This window comes from Pavona decussata, unplaced genomic scaffold (genome assembly GCF_977016875.1).
Source record: "Pavona decussata unplaced genomic scaffold, jaPavDecu1.1 SCAFFOLD_21, whole genome shotgun sequence".
NCBI classification, from domain to species: Eukaryota; Metazoa; Cnidaria; class Anthozoa; order Scleractinia; family Agariciidae; genus Pavona; species Pavona decussata.
The window spans coordinates 1,186,307-1,203,623 of NW_028145444.1; the positions used below are offsets into that span (position 1 = coordinate 1,186,307).

Genomic DNA, 17,317 nt, shown 5'->3' on the forward strand with positions numbered 1-17,317 from the left:
TTTTCTAAAGTGAAATGCTTCTTTTTTTTTTCAGCCACGTGACACAGAATTCACTATGGTCTCCATTCGCTCGACGGATTCCGAAGAACACTGGTCATTGGAAGCTGAAGTAATGTCATCGGAGTCTACCACCATACCTTCAGAAGAGATGCCAAAACACCCTTACGATACCATCGATAGCCCGGCTTCACCTTTATCGGCTCGAGGATCCGACACCGTGCCCCTGATAGGTCCTAGAACAGAGCTGTTGTCAGGTGAAGTGATGCATTTGTAAACAACATTTAGGTCACATTCGCAAAGCAAAATTCAAAATAAATTGTATTTGTTTAAAGACGTTCACTAGACAGCCATGGGTTCCTGACCATAATGAATGCCTATTTGTAACGTATATACTGCGTATTTCTGATGGGGCCAATACTACCTGCATTTCAAAGTCTAGCTTTGAAAAGTTCGTGTCCTTTAAAAGATAATGAATCTTGAAGTTCCCCGAACTATTTTCCACAAATTTTAAATATCTTTTATTTGATACTTTTCGCAAAGTCTTATCCTTTAGCTATGGAATAAGATCTTCATTCTGTACGTTTTCATACTGTTCGAAAATAAATTAATCTAAGATCTCGAGTGCCAAGCTCAAATAGTCCGTTTCAATTGCCAGGTGCATCCCATGTTCATCTGCCAAAGAGAGAGTTACCTCCTACACACAATAATGATTTGCCTCCCGAAAGACCACCAAAGCCTAGAAAGAAAGAAAACACAGAACAACAAGTAGACTGTTCTGGTATGCAACAATCAAAAAGACAGACGCCAAGGATTGATGAATTACAGAGCAAGGATACTGCTTATCATAGCGCCGAAGGAAATGCGAGCATTTTCATTGACTCAGACACTGTTTTGGACGACAAAAGGTACCATTATGCTCTTCTTTACCTATCTAGACTACTTTTACTTTTTTGTCGTCTTTGGTGTTGCTTTGTTGAAGGCACTAGAGTAAGATGGAGGTACCCCCCCCCCTCCCCCCTTTTCCCACCCTCGTCAAAACTCCAAGAGTTAGAAGTTATGACATTGAAATTTAAAAGGTGAATAGTACAAACAGGAAATTTCCGTTGAGGCCTACAACTGGAGATCATGGCGTGTCATGATTTCTGAACGAAAGTTTCGTTGGGTCCGAGATCTTTGATTTCTTGATTTCCTTAAAACGTCATAAAGTCACAAAATTTGACCAAGAGGTGATTACTACTTATCAAGAAATGACTCAACAAGCTCAGTTAAAATATAAAAGTTTCATTTGAGAATCATTCTTTCTCATTGAAAATACAGGAACATATTTCAATTTCAGAAAGAAAAGCTTATCAATATATGGTTGTTACGGTAACATAAAATTCCACGAACGTTGAGTATTCACACCAAAGTATTCCCAAATAAATGTCTAATGGTGATACTTCCCGAAATTATCACAGGGACACCAGTGAAAACTGGGAAATTGACCTGGAAAGACTTGAGCTGCTTCACGATGAGATTCTTGGAGAAGGGGAGTTCGGAGTTGTTTACAAAGGACGTTATCGCGGAGACGATGGACAAATCTTTGATGTAGCGGTGAAGGAGTTGAAAGGTAGGGATACTGTTGTTCAAAATTTCACTTTTCGTTCTGTGCCCACGACCTTTTTTCTGTTGTTGTTGTTGTTGTTGTTGTTGTTTGTTTGTTTTTTTTTTTGTTGTTTTTTCACCTGAATCTCTCCATCACTCAAAGAACGTTTACGAAACAACATTGCAATTTGTAGGGAACGTTTTTTACAATATTTTAAAATCTGTATATAAGTTGTTTTTTTTTGCAGTCCACCAATGGTGACAGGTTTACAATGCGAAGCAAATGAAACACGATTCCCAACACCGATACCCAGTTACACCATATTTACAACACAATGTTACACTTTTGCTAACCAACAGCGTTTGCAGAGCCCAATTATGTCCTCGATAAGTTACTGAATCTGAACTCAACTTGTTTACTTGTATTCTGATGTCACATGTCCGCTGGTAAAACTCATCCGCGGCCTAATTTTCGTAACTTACATTGCATCTGAAGGATAGATAGTCTGATTGATTGATTGATTGATTGATGGATGGATGGATGGATGGATGGATGGATGGATGAATGGATGGATGGATGGATGAATTGATTGATTGATTGATTGATTGATTGATTGATTGATTGATTGATTGATTGATTGATTGATTGATTGATTGATTGATTGATTGATTGATTGATTGATTGATTGATTGATTGATTGATTGTTTGATTTTCGACTGCATGTATCAGTGAGCTTCTGGCAGCACGTTTTACTATTCTTAAATAAATTTAGTCGTACTAGATTAATTTTGAGTGGACTTTGTGGCCTCTTGTGTATAGATTCCTCAAGTGAGACTAACAACTCCGAACTTCTGAGTGAGATAAAGATGTTAAGACAAGCCGGGCGGCATCCGAATATAGTCCATTTAGTCGGGGCTTGCACAAAGAATGGTAAGTTTTAACCAAACAACATTTCTCTTCGTCCACAGTTAAAAATTAATCAAAACCCCTTTTTCTGAGCTTGAAAGGGTGTTGGCAATTTCCACGCCATTAAGCCTAAAGCAGTGAGACTTGGAGGTTGGGTATTAATAAGTATCAAAATGGTGTAAAAATGTTGAAATTACAAGAGTAAACGTAACATTTCTCATAAGATAACAAAATGCAAATTTCGAAAGAGACTATCAAAATCTTGTTGCTATGGAAACACAAAGTCAAGTGAGTAGTCATTATTATATCAAATTGTTGTTACACAACTTTTCGAAAAGTGGCAATGTTAGCGTTGTTTGTTTTGTAATACATACAGTACTTCTCCTGTAATTAATCAAAGTGTGACTCAGTAGAGATATAACTACTTACTTTAAACCTGTTTTAACAAAATGGACCCAGTAGTAATCTCTAGGTAACAAGTGATCTTAGTCTACTCACTACAACTATTTTCACTTATAATGCACTATAAAGTTTCGCAAAAATAGGCCTGAACCGAAATTTATAAGTTCAAGCATTAGAAACATAGCAGAAAGTCCTGTTTTAGTTAGCTTATTTATCTACCTTATTGGTATCAATAAGGGAAGTCTTTTGCCTTTGGTTTACCATTGTTTTATGAAATGAAAAAAAGGTACATTTTTTAGTTCTATATGTATCTGAAATTCATGTTAAGGTACCATATAGTCACCCACATAACCCTTACCCTAACCTAACCTTAACCCTAAATCTCCATATAGTCACCCGTACCTTAGTAATCTTACCATGAATTATATGCCGCTTCCGGGCTTCCAGTTCGGACAAGTTGGTATCAGTGAGTAAGGAGTTGAAATTCCGGCTGTCTGCCTGTCCTTACATATGACTTACGTATAATATACTTTTAATTTCAGACAAGATTCTTGTAGTTACTGAACTGATCTCTGGCGGGAGCCTAATGAACTTTCTGAGGTCCAAGAGGGTCGAATTTATCAATGGAGAGGGGAAGAATTATGAAAATGTACATTTTGGCCTCAACGACCGCCAGTTGCTAATAATAGCATTGCAAATCGCTTCAGGAATGTGTCATTTAGAGCAGAGAAAGGTACGATATGTTGCATTGATGTGTTTACTCGCTTCTGCTTGGCGAGAACATTTTCTAGGCATCCATCTCACCTAAAATTATTACTTATATAATCTCACCTATTATTATTGCCAAAATATTTGGCCTGAAATCACAGCATTTTCCCGCGTACCAACCGTAAAAATCAGTCTCCGTTTCTCTTCAGTGCATTCATCGCGACCTTGCAGCCAGAAATATATTCATTGACGAGAACATTGTAGCTAAAGTTGGAGACTTTGGCATGGCACGAGACATTGCAGTTGATGGAGTTTACACGAAAACGTCCAGTGTAAGTAGGGATGAATCATAAATAGATTCATACAGTTTTTTAAGTTGAGGACAAAGTGTTTCCTTTTTATAATGCTACCGAGTTTCATCTTATACGTCGCAATATCGACGTATAGATGAGTGTACATATTATTAGATAACAGACAATTGAAACTGAGCAAAGCTATAACAAATTTTAACACTTTGATGCTACAATTTGTAATAATTTAAAATATTTAACTAAGGCTATGTTCACACGGAACCGGTCCCAAATGGATCCGACCCTATCCTGGAACGGACCATTTCTGTTCACACGTCACCGTTGCGCTTATCAACGTCAGGCCACACGGGACCGGTCTGTTATGGTTCGGTACTGAATCGAAGTAAGTTAAATCAGCTGTTTCTACCAGTTTAGCATGCGCAGAATGCACGTTGAAGCTTTCAAAATGACGCCGAAGAAGGCTAAATCGACACTAAGGAAATAAAGCCTTCAGGTGGACGGACGATGAATTATCCCTTATAGATTACAAAGCCTCTGGCTAGGCTTCAAACGGAAAAGATTGGGAAATTAAACTGTTAAAAGGAGATATGAAGACATTATCGTAAGGTTTCTCGAAAGATATCCTTCCGAAATTTCCGATGGATAATTGTATTAACAGCCATCATGGAGGACGGTCAGCTGCCTTAAGGCGTTTATACCAAGAAGTATGCCGACCAAAACAACGACTATTTGCCTAGCTCCCCGTGTTCTTCTAGACCGAAGTACGATAAATTCAACTAGTACCCAAGCTTAATTAATTTCCCTGCTGGTGCCAAAAGGAACTGGTCCAGGTGTTTTCCATTTGGGACCGAAACGGTTCCAAAACTGGACCTGCTGTTTTGGAGGTCCAGTTATCAGACCTGATCGGGAACGGATTGACGGTACGATGAGCAGGTCCCGTATGAACAAAAGGCCTATCCGCCACGATTTTTAGATCAGAACCCGTCAGGTCCCGTGTGAACATAGCCAAAATACTAGATGTATAAAGGCGAACCTGTATTAAGCAGCGCCGTTTTAAGCAGTCACCCTCTTTGAACGGTCACTTGTCAAAGTCCCGAAAATTGCTACTCTCTTTCCTATAATTTTTACGTAATGGTTAAAACACGAGCAGCAGTGTTCTATCGGGATTTAAAACCACGAGGCGCAGCCGAGTGGTTTTGACCCGATAAAACACGGGCTGCGAGTTTTTTGAACGGCTTCAAAAACAATCCTGGAAAAGCGTGTGTCAAGAGAGTTTATAACAATGATGCTTTGTGAACGTTGGAAATTAGCATACGGGGAAATCAATAACACCGCGTACTAATAAGGAAGGAATTTTTATCGGTTTTTATAACCACTGCACGTGATGTTTTATCGACCATTTGATAGGTCAATGGGTTTATGGATTACTATGGGTTTTTGAACTCTTTCGAGTGATCACCTCTATACGTACTGAAATGGTCGCGGTCACCCTTTACTAAGTCCTAACAAGCTGTTTCTATTGTCTTGACCTGTTTCAAACGGTCACTTTCTCAGACGAAACCACTCAAATCTGAGTAGCAACGAATAGCCTGCCAGGTAACTGAATTTCTAACGACCTGCAATACTGACTGTAGGATCTTGACTTGATGTTTTATTAGTCCATTATTACGCAATCAGGTCCTTTGTAATTCCATTTTATCGTTGCAGTTTCTTAACCAATTAGGTGATTTTGTAAATGTTTTTGTGCATGTATAAACTGTACATTTAAAGTTACCAAATGTGAAATAAAATGGCGTTTCTATTGTGTTCGATGTTTTTTCCGTTCAACCTGTATTAAGCGGTCACTTAACCATTCCCCGAGGGTGGCAGTTTAAGTTCGACTGTAGTTCTCTGATGATGTTTGTACAGGAATTGTCCGGCTGTTGAGGTGTACTGATCACGTGTTCTCTTCAATAGGGTAAAGTCCCCTGGAGATGGTTGTCCTTAGAATCCTTGAAAGATCAAGTGTATACCTCTCAGAGTGACGTGTAAGTAACACTGTCATGCAATCATCGATCAGTATTACTTAGATCCCATGGGTCACAACTATGCCAAGTTTGTACCTTTGGAGCCGAGTTGAAAGTCTAACAACATGTTTGTCAATAATACACTATCCAAACTGATTTTTGTACTCAGTTTGATCAAAATAAGCGCGGCCTGTAACACGTCTAAGTCGCGAAAGGCTCAATGTAATAGAGACGGTACTATGTCAGGATGATCCTCATGCAATATTGACCCTATATTGACTTACTATCCTTTACTGAATAAAATATCCAAACTAACATGGAACGAATGTATTTCATTGTGTCTCGATCATCAAGGAGAAAATTGCCAGTGCATTTCTTATATAGCTAATGTTGTTACAGTCGCATCGCTTTAACATTGACACCAAAAGGGGGCAGGAATAACTGATTGTAGAAGGGTGACGTTCGAAATGCATATATTTACTTACACAAAGACTGGTGACATTTCTACAATGTCTGCTCACCGTAATAAGGATGTGTCCGTAAGTTGGTGTCTATAAGGGGAGGTTCCTTGGTGCAATTTTTATTTGTTGCTTTCGTTTATTCAGTTTGGTATATATAATTTTGCTTTGGTTTGTAGGTGGTCTTTTGGTATTGTTTTATGGGAAATCGCCACATACGGTAAGTGATTATGACAATTTGTTTGTCATCAACAGTAATCAATAACACATTCATAGAGCGGTTTCCAATTGAGTGTTGTAAAATCAAAACCAGTGTAATTACTCTGGCTAATCGCAACAGATGTAAACAACACAACCAACCAATCAGAATTCGAAGCAAATACATGTAACCGACGTCAAGCGCGGGAAAACGCGTGAGGCGAAAACACGATTGGTTTTGGTTTGGATTCCCATTGGTTGAGAAAGTGGCGCGAGTTTTGTTAACCAATCACAGAGCATAGTAATCCGAAAACAAAGCAAACGCAAAATTACTTTTGACACTCAATAGAAAACCGCTCTAACATCACGTGTCTTATTTCCGTTTTAGGAGAGAAGCCATACCCTACCATAAGAACTCCACCAGACCTTATCGCCTGTCTGTCTTTGGGTTTCCGGATGGCCCGTCCTGAACATTGCTCAGACGAGCTGTAAGTTTAATAACTCTCATGCAATTGTCCCCGTCAAGATCGCCTTTTTACATTTTCGAATCCACGTAGGAAGTCCAGATATGGAAAGACCGTTCAATTTCAATGTTACTCGAGTTGAGACAAGTGGGAATTTTAAAAGCAAAAAATTGACGAGAACCAGTACAGAAGCAAAGGGAGAAAACCGGGCACACACAATTGCATTAAGTCTTCACTCGTTAGAGGCACGAAGAAGCTGGGAATCTCCATGGGATCACGAGAAACTGGGAAAAACGGAATCAATTAATCAATCCATCGTTCAATCAATTTACCGATCAATTAATCAATCCTTTGTTTAGTCACGCATCGCCTATGTTACACTAAAGTTTAAATTGAGCCCAATTAAAAATTCTAGTTTTCGTATTTCGGAATAATCCGAGATGATCAGGGATTTCACTATTTGCCGACCGTTCCAGATTTTGCAGAGGGACATATCAAAACTTTGCTTAAGGTACAATGAATCTAATAACTAGTTACAAATAATAAACAGTAACAGTAATTAAATACCAGTGAATAAGTACTAGAGCGGTTTTCAATTGAGTGTGGAAAGTAATTTCGTGTTTGCTTTGATTTTGCATTGCTACGCTCTGTGATTGGTTAACAAAACTCGGGCCACTTTCTCAACCAATGGGAATTCAAACCAAAACCAATCGTGTTTTGGCCGCACGCGTTTTCCCGCGCTTGGCGCCAGTTACATGTATTTGCTTCGAATTCTGATTGACTCGTTGTGTTGCGTTGTTTTCTGTGGCGATTGGCCAGAGTAATTACTTTGGTTTTGGTTTTACGACACGCAATTGGAAACCGCTCTAACAAACAAAGATAGCTAGGATAATAACATAATAACAATAACTAGAATACATGATTTTTTTTTTCAGTTCCTGTTTTTGTTTTTACATAACATTTTTTGTTAATGCGAATATGTTGCCAAAAAAATTAAACATACTTTCTTGCCGCATTTGCAGATACGGATTAATGTCTTCCTGTTGGATAGAAAATCCATTGATGAGGCCAAACTTTGCTGCCATAACTAAACAGTTAAATTCGTACTTAAGAGAATACAAGGTGTGTATCAAATGTTCTTCTTGTTTGTTTGATTGTTTGTTTGTTTTCATGCACCGTTTCTCACAGACTGGTTTCAGTTAATGCATTAACTATGCTTCTCAACCAACCAAATGGCTTTCTAGCTGACCATCCGATTGACTGACGCGCTACTCTGACTGGCTGAATTACTGACTGACTGATAGAACACTCAGCTAAATGTTTGACTATCCAACTGATTGTTTTTGGTAAGTTAATTTAGCCACCGTAAAGAGACATTTTGAGTCTTTGCCCTTCGTCAGGGCATATTGTAATATATGGACTGGATTGGACTGGACTGGACTGGACTGGAACGTAGTAAACACTGTTGTATAATTGTGGTTTTTATTACACGTCGAAATCTTTGAAGCATTATAATATTGGTGGTTGTGTTAGGCCTATCGCCATTTTGTTAAAATTGTAAAGTTGGATAGAATAAGGTTCTCAGCGAGATGACTGGAGCTTATGGAGAGAAGCGTGAGTCAAGATGCAAAGCGCGACATGGAGGATAGTGAAAAGAAAATCTATGAGTAAAAAGTCGAGAGAGTTTGCCATGACTTATAATCAAACAAATAAAATTGCTTTTGTTTTGTTTTGTTTCATCTTGGTCGATCTGCAATAGACAGCCGGAAAGGAATAATGCCGGGCTATTCCATTTCTTCATTCGTAGCCAGAAATTTGAATTAAATACTGTCGTCTTTTAATAAGAGGTGCGCCAATTGAAAAACAAATACTCCACCAACAATTAAAACAAGGGGAACACTCATTCAGAATGTTGCATGAGTATAAGACCTTTAAAACTCAGGGCCCAGTTATTCAAACACCGTTTAACTTAATTCTGGGTTAACGTGAGCTTTGATTTAAAATAAAGTAATTTTATAATGTAAAGTAATAAAAGTAAAGTAATAAAAATAAAGGGAATATTTGTTTACAAATAGGATTTTATGTCTTCAATCCGATCTGTGGTTTGTCTTTTTATTCAGGATTAAAGTTTCTTTAGGAATTTTGTTGTATTGTGTGACATAATGTCACGATACCAGGGTCACGGGCTAGGGCCCTGACAATCTATATTGTACCACCCTCTAGCGTTCATGACCTTTGCACCAAGACACGCACTACGTTCGTCAGTGGATTACTTCTTAACGAATTCAGCCGCCTTTCATTTTTCCCACCCGCCCTGTGGCCCTGTCCTCTTTTCCTAGTCCTGTGTTTTGGTTGCCCTCACCTTTACTGGGCAAAATCATTAATAGTTAATTCAGGACAGTAGTAGTCCTTTCGCTGATCTTGTAATGAGGTGCGTGGCTATGGGCCTTTGTTCATAGCCATACATTAGTTCAGTTTATATAAAAAGTAAAAGGGGCTATGAGACTTTTGCTCATAGCCATTTTCACCAAATCATGGTTTGTTTGTTATCCTTTGCCCAGCAAACTGAGCCCGGGACATGCAGCACACAACAATAATATTTATGTTAGAAGGGGTGAAGACATAAAGTAATTTAAAGTAAAGATTTTTCCAAAATATTTTAGTCCCTCCGTTTGGACGTAGACATTCCTTTACTATCAGCTTGAAATTAGCCTTTAAAGCTATTTTTAACGAGCGATTAACTTTTAATCGTGATTAACGTTAATCGGCTTTCGAAAAACCGGGCTCAGGACCATATCTTTAATGCAAGTTTAAAAGCATTTAAGGAAGAAGTGGAAATATCTAAAGCATTCGAGATGGAATCGCGCTAAAGTTTGAAACAATTTCATACACACGTTTACCCGGATACTCACTCAATTGTTGGAAAATCTTGATTGCAAACACATGACTGCGTTTTCAATTGAATTACCTTGAAAGACGGGTTGACTATCAAACTAACCAAGATGAAGAAATGACTTGTTTTCCTCAAAAGAAAAGTTATCCCTCGGCGGCTTATTAACTTTCTTGATTTTTTGATTAATTTATTGATTTTTATCGTTCCATTTGTTTCAGAGACCTTATGCCAACATAAACGATGAGGACTGAAGCCTCGATATAAGCTGTTTCTAGGGGAGATGGGAGGGGAGGGGAGAGCAGGTGAAGGCGTGATAGAAGGGCATTCATCGGCTAGCGTCGAACAACTAAATTCTAGGTGTTGGGCTGACTGGATGAAGCACAGGATGCCTTACGTTTCAGCGTCGATTATGAAAACCCACAGCTAGTCACTGAATTTCGATGCAGACATGAAAATTCAAATCATTTAATATCGAAGTGTTACTATGTTTTTGTCTTGCACGGATGAAAACTAATTTTTAAGAACACTTCTTCCCCCGAAGGTTCTCCCAAGATCATTTCTCGGGGATTCAGCACGATTGTTAACCGACGAGACTGTGAACTGCGCCTTGAATGCCTAATTTGGCTAATTTGGCTGGGCTCACTTTAACGAGCTTTGCAAACTGGCTTCTTTGTAGACATATTTTATTCTTGCGGTAAGTTCTCTAAGGAATTTTCAGAGAATAATCGTAGAGCTTTACGACAAAAAGGAGGGCCCTACGGTATCATTTACACAAAGGTTTGCTCATAGTTTTAGTAGTTTAAAAGAACCTGATGCTAATAGCTTGAAACGGAGCGTTCAGTTCATCAGTAAAATTCTTTAGTCGTCCGCATAGTTAATTGAGGGACTGGTTATGAAACCTTGCCATGTTCAAAGTTGATAACAATGGTGCTGCAATTTAGGTTGGAAGGGCCGCGACGTACACGATCTTTTGTTTTAACGTTCACACTACAGATGAATATTTTAACCGGAACTTAATTTCTATTGGCCAGTTGTTCCAACCAAGAGAGGATCCTCTCTTGTTCCAACACATTTCAAAATTTATTGTGGTTTGTGCACGATCAAGGCCAAAAATGTTAACAAAAACATATAAGAAACTTGATTGGCTTCATAACCAATCTCCTATATTAACATTGTCGTCCGTTTCTACGTCAGATGCAACCCAGTGTGCTTTTTGTCTATTGTGTTTATGGTCAAATTCATCCGGCGTTTTTAAAAATTGATGTCTGTTCTGAGAGCCGTTCACGTGAGCACGTGACCATGCGCTAAAAGCTCTCTCGAGTGTTTAGCTCGTCTTACTATCCCTAAAAACAATGACGGACTACTAATGGTTTCTCCAGGACTTTAGACAGCACTTCATTTATTCGATAATTTGCAGAGTTTTGCCCTAAGCGGCCGTTCATTTAATGTCAGCAATTTTCTTAAAAGTTTTCTTAACTTTTCCTGACCAACGCTCGATCATTTTTATGTTACTAGTAAGCCCCATTCACACCAACAAAACAAGTTTCATTAAACCAGGTTTAACGAAATGAAGATTGGTAACAGAAAGCTGAACCATTGGCTTTGACATAGGATTCTAGTAAACTTTAAGCTATGCCTTCATTTGTGCTAAATCTGTAGTCGGCAAAAACCCGAAAGCAAAGGAAACTTTGTTTGACTAAACAGCTTTTAAACTTGTTTAAGCCTTGGTGTGAACGGGGCATAGGAGATAGAAAGCACAAATCAAAGCACTTCTATTAGGCTTCTCTTATCTTTTTTCACCCTCCTTTTCATCCTCACCCTCCCACCTTGAAAGCCCTGCATGACTGACTCAGACTATATGATATCATAGAAAATTTCTTAGCAAAAAACAGAGAGAAAAAATATAAAATGACTGGCAGGATTATGGACTAGAAACGAATTTAGAAATTAAAGATGTGTTTTAATTTTTCTTCCAATTAATAACTGAAGAAGATGTGTTGATGTTGTGAGGATGGCTTAAACTGAGTATAAGCTAGACTATGCGACAGTCGGACGTTTTGATATGATTTCAGCACTGTATAAAACAGAAGGCCAATTTGTTTGAAGTAAGTAGCTCAATCTGTTCAAGAACGGCTTCAGTGTTGTTGCATTTAAGTGGGTAGATATCATAACTCCTGCAGCATTCAGAAAATATGTAAATTTGAGAGATAAAACTACAATAAAAGATAAATAAAAGTTTTCATCTTGTAGCCACTTAATGTCGGACAACGCCTGCGCGAGCAACGATGCGTCATTACCCAATCTACAAATGAAACTAATCTTCACTTAAGTATTGCTCTCCTGTCCCCATGTGACCTCCTACTAGGCCCATAATTAGCTGAGCTGTCGAACGCACAGCGACTGCTGGTTATCAAGGACAGACAACTAAAACACGCCAAATCTAGTGTCTAGCGATTACTTATACTCTCTCTCATACGGGAATGGCATTCCAATTTTTTTAGGCTTGACAAACATCACCCATTCGTTGATCGTTCATGAGGAGACTAAGTGCGATATAGGCACTGAGTCCGTTTCAAACAGGACCATCTCTTGTTATTAAAGAGTCGCAAATGGGAATGTTTGGTTCAACGGAGAAAGGGACTGGATTGAAGAATAGCGACTACACAATATAGATCACCCTGCATATTTTTTTAGGCACAATACTAGTTCCAAGTTTTCGAAGTTAACTAAGCCCATTCTCTCCAAAGATAGGCTGTAACCACTTATGATGTCATCATTTTCTAATTTCTAACTAGCTTCTAATTTTCAAAAACTTTTATATCTCAGGGACAAGAAAAGACATTGCAAAACTAAACTAAGGGAGGATGAATACTAAACACAACATCCTCATTGCAAAAGGCCTTAATTCCAATAAGATAAACTTATTTTTACGTCATAGACACCGTAAAAATATATATAGGACTTAATTAGTTTTGAATCATTTGATAACTTATTTCAAATCTTTAAGGGTCTTATTCCACTTTACATTTTAACTCGGGGGTTTTCAATGATCATTTCGCATCAGTTTAAGAACACTGGCGACGCCAGCGTCCACTCATACTCAACAAGAGTATCACGGAACAAAGAAACAGAAAAAGCTTTTAACTATTAGAAAAATACAGCGACTGGAAATGAGAAATTTGTTTTCTCGATACGAAATTTTTTTTTTTTTTATTTCGCCCATCATCAATCACAGAACATGTATTAACCGATTACATTTGATAAGTAAAGCAAAGTAGGAGATGTGAGCAAGTCCTACTGGTCTTCTGTCTCGGGAATGGTATTTTGGTGGCGACGACTAGGAATCCCAACGTCGTTGTTTTTCAATCCTTCATCTGATAAAGAAGGAAAAACAAAAACGAGTTAAAGTACACACAAAACTAAATAGGATTTATCTCGAACTCTATCTAAAGTTTGTTCGGCAAGCTAATCATATGCGAGCTCAAAACTTACCGCTGAATATCTGGTTATTTTTGATCACGTCCTTGGCCCGTTATGGAGAAAAGTTGGCCCGGCTAGGAGAGTGACCCTACCATCGAAAAAGGGTCACCCGGCTAGGCGGGTCACCCTTCCAGCCGAGCCAACTTTTTGTTTCTCATGAAACGGTTCGCCAAGTTTTGTAAAGAAATGTAGAAAAAGTTGGCTCGCCCAGGGTAGCTCGGGTAGGCGAGTGACACTTCTACCCGGGACAATTTTTCTCCATATAAACGGGGCCTAAATAGGTTTATGCCATGGCTTTAATAACTGTGTTAGGAACAAATGAAGTTCGGATTGGTCAAACATTTATTGGGTCTTAAGTTTGGTCAGTTAGGTCTATTTCGTTTTAGTATAAATCTGCTAGTGTTCTATCATGAATGCTGCTCTCTTATTGGCTACGCTACTCACTATCTATTCTGTTTTAGTATAAATCTACTAGTGTTCTATCACGAATGCCGTTCTCTGATTGGCTACGCTACTCGCTATCTATTCTGTGATAGATAGTGAGTAGCGATTTTCAACAAAATGGCGCCCGCTTCTTCGCGTTTTCGAAGTGTCTCGATGAGGAAATAGATAATTTACTTGTTTAGTTTTGAACGACTATTAGATTTATACTAAAACAATTAGATTATTCGCTCTCGATTTCTATGCGTGATAGTTGATTCGGGCTTCGCCCTCATCAACTATCACGCGATAGAAATCTCGAGCTCATAATCTAATTGTTAATTATAACATAGCGCACGTGCATCCTAATCTAATTCCTATTGGCGTCATCATTGTACATTTCTCAACATACGCACGGCCGTGCGTCCATCCGATGACGTGTGCAAGTCAGATGGGGGAAGCATGCGCGCGCTGTGTTATTAAAAATCTTTTACATAGGGTCAACACTAAAAAAAATGTATATTTATAAGAGCTTGCAGCTAAATGAAACGTTAAGATTAAAGCGATATGAGAAACCATTTTCGTCTTTTTTTTTTTTTTTTTGTACAGAGAATTTTGTAATTAATCGGGAACAAAACCTGTTTTCCAGGAATCATTTACTTTATTTTCACTATGTTATAAAAGAATTGGTTCATAGTTTAGACTTTTAGCTGTGCGTATATCGAGTTATGCATGGATGCACTTGGGAAGTTTGGAGAGCACTCAAGACGCTAGAGTTGCTCTCGGCTACGCCTCGAGCAACTCTTACGCTTCACTCGTACTCTCCAAACTTCCCGCGTGCATCCATAACTGGATATACCCACGCTAAGCATGAAACAATTCATAAGTAGATGGTGAGTAGAGTGAGTGGCCTAACAGTGTGCAGTTGTCAAAGAAATGGCGGCGGCTTCGTCGCGTATTCCAATTCTCTGTGAAGAGGAGTTTCGGATATTATTACTAGTCGAGGCGATTCCAGAGAAGACCAAAATTGCAACGAAATATAGAATGAAGATTTTTAATGGTAAGAAAAGGAGTCGAACAAGAGTCAAATGATTTTTTTCTTCATTTGACACTTTTAAAAGTCGGCAATTTTATAATTTTGAAAACTTTTTAAAAAATTGGCTTCCAAAGGGCACCCTTACGTCAGTATATCTTTGATTGTCATTTTCCAATAAAAGAAAGTGGGCTCCTTGTTTCAGTTTCAAGCGAATGACGGCCGTTCAATATAAAATCTTAAATGAAATGCAAAGGCTCCACACAGAAGCCAATACAATGCGACGTATTTATATCATTATTCAATTAAATCATGAACCTGTCTTGTTGTTAAGTTTTGAACGACTAGTAGATTTATAGTAAAACAATTAGATTATTCGCTCTCGATTTCTGTGTGTGATAGTACGCGATAGAAATCTCGAGCTCATAATCTAATTGTTAAGTAGAAAAATTTTTTCTGTGTTCAACATTTCAGGGGGGTGTTGTTGTTTTGTTGCGGAATGCATGTCGATATCAGGGATGTTGATTTTGTATTTCGTAGTGAGTTTCCGTAATCTGAACATCGGACAAAAGCCTGTTTGATCACGAGGGGTCGTCCGTGGTCGGTTATTTACTGAAATCAAATTGAGCTACCTACCAACCACCACCTCCAGCTCCTTAAAAGTGCATCCAATTTCGTTAGCTGCCTGACAGAAGTACTTCCCGTGGTCACGTGGACGTATTTTGACCAACGACAGCAAGCATGTTTTAACCTTGCGAGACTTTTTGTCGCAATTGGGCACTTTCAATACTGAAGAGTTGACAAACCAGTCGATCCGATATGGCTGCAGGTAGGTTTTAAAATACCACGCTGGGTATCTGTGTTCTGGTTCCCTTGCAGTACAATTCAGAGTAATACTTGAACCTTGTCTAACCACTACAAGGTTTTCAAAACGCTTTGGACCTTTAGAATGGGACTGGTGATCAAGCTGGGTGGCGTACAGTTCCACTGTTGGCGAAACTAAGACCAATTGCAAAGAAACTGTTAAGAGGGGTATATTTATTCGTAATGTATGTTTTGAACTGAATTTTCCTAAATAATATAACTGCTTCTCGTCAGTAACTTCATATACTCTTTGTAGATTTCACACTATGGGAACGGTGAAGTCTTTCATAGCTAGTATGCACACGACACTCCGAACTACTTTTTCCTCACACATGATAAACTTCATTATTTCATCAGTAAGTGTACATGAAATTTAAACAAAATATTGTATTTCAAAAGAAAAGAGACAGGGAATAAAACTTCAAACACGTTCATGTCAAGTTTTAAGGTTGAAACCACATTTTATTACTGTTTGAAGGAAATTGTTTTACGGGCCTACACTTGATTTCAATAATAAATTTTCGTGTTCATATATATTGGACCACCTAGGGATATAGTGCCAAATGTTTTTATGTTACATGTCAGCGTTGCCAGTGAGACTCGCTGTACACTGAAGTTTGAAGTTTGCTTTATGTCGTGCTTAAGTTGTTGGTGTTCCATTGCAAAAAAAATCACGGATAAAAACTGAACGCGGTAGTATGATTCTCGCATTCAGTAACCATTTGTCCGACTGACATGGTTGGAATAATGAACATCGCAAGTTTTATCAACAGCCTTTGAAGGGCTGATCATCCGACGACATAGCCTGTTCAAGCAATCCTGACACGATGGATTTTAACATTTTAACACTGGCTTAGGGCGTGAAAATAAATACCAATTTTACTAGACCAGATTTATGATTCAGCTCGCTCAGTTTTAACGAAGAAGCTATATTGTAACAAAAAAGGGAAAGGGGCCGGTTTACATATAAGAAAAAAGAAACTCCTTTACCTCCATCAGATGTTTTTCCACATATCTGGCACCAGCTGACAATTGCAGAGGAGAAAATCACAACAAGCATAACAGTTGCAAAGTAAGTCTTCGAAGAGGAGTTCATTTTCCTTTAAAAAAATCCAAATTTGCAGCACTTTAATCTTCAAAAAGATGAGAGATACTGAGAGAGGTTAGCGGAGAAAGTGGTTATATCAAGGGACGCTGTCAATCATTAATTTGAAAATTACGTGATTATGCACTGATGTTTCTTTTTTCATAAAATATGAGTAATCTGATAACGTCATAAATCACATTAAAACTGAAATTACGGAATTCTTCAATGTAAAATGGTGTAGGTATATTCTCTAACTGCAATTTTCAAATCAATATATATTCAGAGATTGGGTTTTCTTTGAATAAGGATACTGTCTCTCTATTGTGTTCATTTTTCCTCTATTCTTTAGGAGAGAGTTGCATACTAAACAGGTGCACACCTTTAGTCAACTTAAATATCATCTATTTTATCGGCATAAATAAAAAAACTTTAGTTATTGCACAATTTCAGAATGATGTTCAAATTTAAGCGAAATTTTCGTTTGGTATGAAAATTATATCTT

General features: G+C 38.2%; 2 protein-coding genes across 2 annotated transcripts in view; one reads left to right on the forward strand and one right to left on the reverse strand.

The window, feature by feature from the left end:
• The window catches only part of LOC146486109 (fibroblast growth factor receptor 1-like), a 63,989-nt gene extending 53,023 nt beyond the window's left edge, over positions 1 to 10,966 (forward strand). The window contains exons 6-16 of the mRNA XM_085098201.1: positions 35 to 254; positions 656 to 905; positions 1,458 to 1,609; positions 2,405 to 2,515; positions 3,436 to 3,626; positions 3,811 to 3,933; positions 5,869 to 5,939; positions 6,556 to 6,596; positions 6,963 to 7,062; positions 8,061 to 8,160; positions 10,150 to 10,966. Of these exons, the coding sequence (XP_084954327.1) occupies positions 35 to 254; positions 656 to 905; positions 1,458 to 1,609; positions 2,405 to 2,515; positions 3,436 to 3,626; positions 3,811 to 3,933; positions 5,869 to 5,939; positions 6,556 to 6,596; positions 6,963 to 7,062; positions 8,061 to 8,160; positions 10,150 to 10,182 (1,392 nt within the window). The 3' untranslated portion in view covers positions 10,183 to 10,966. The remainder of the gene's footprint in view (positions 1 to 34; positions 255 to 655; positions 906 to 1,457; positions 1,610 to 2,404; positions 2,516 to 3,435; positions 3,627 to 3,810; positions 3,934 to 5,868; positions 5,940 to 6,555; positions 6,597 to 6,962; positions 7,063 to 8,060; positions 8,161 to 10,149) is intronic.
• Positions 10,967 to 11,000: 34 nt separating this feature from the next.
• On the reverse strand, positions 11,001 to 16,888 carry LOC146486113 (uncharacterized). The gene is made up of 5 exons (XM_085098417.1): positions 16,719 to 16,888; positions 15,501 to 15,863; positions 11,667 to 13,305; positions 11,326 to 11,423; positions 11,001 to 11,291 (listed from the first exon to the last, which is right to left on the reverse strand). The coding sequence occupies exons 1-3, from the start codon at positions 16,822 to 16,824 to the stop codon at positions 13,226 to 13,228; spliced, it is 549 nt and encodes a 182-aa protein (XP_084954543.1). The 5' UTR covers positions 16,825 to 16,888; the 3' UTR covers positions 11,001 to 11,291; positions 11,326 to 11,423; positions 11,667 to 13,225.
• Between the last annotated feature and the right edge of the window lie 429 nt (positions 16,889 to 17,317).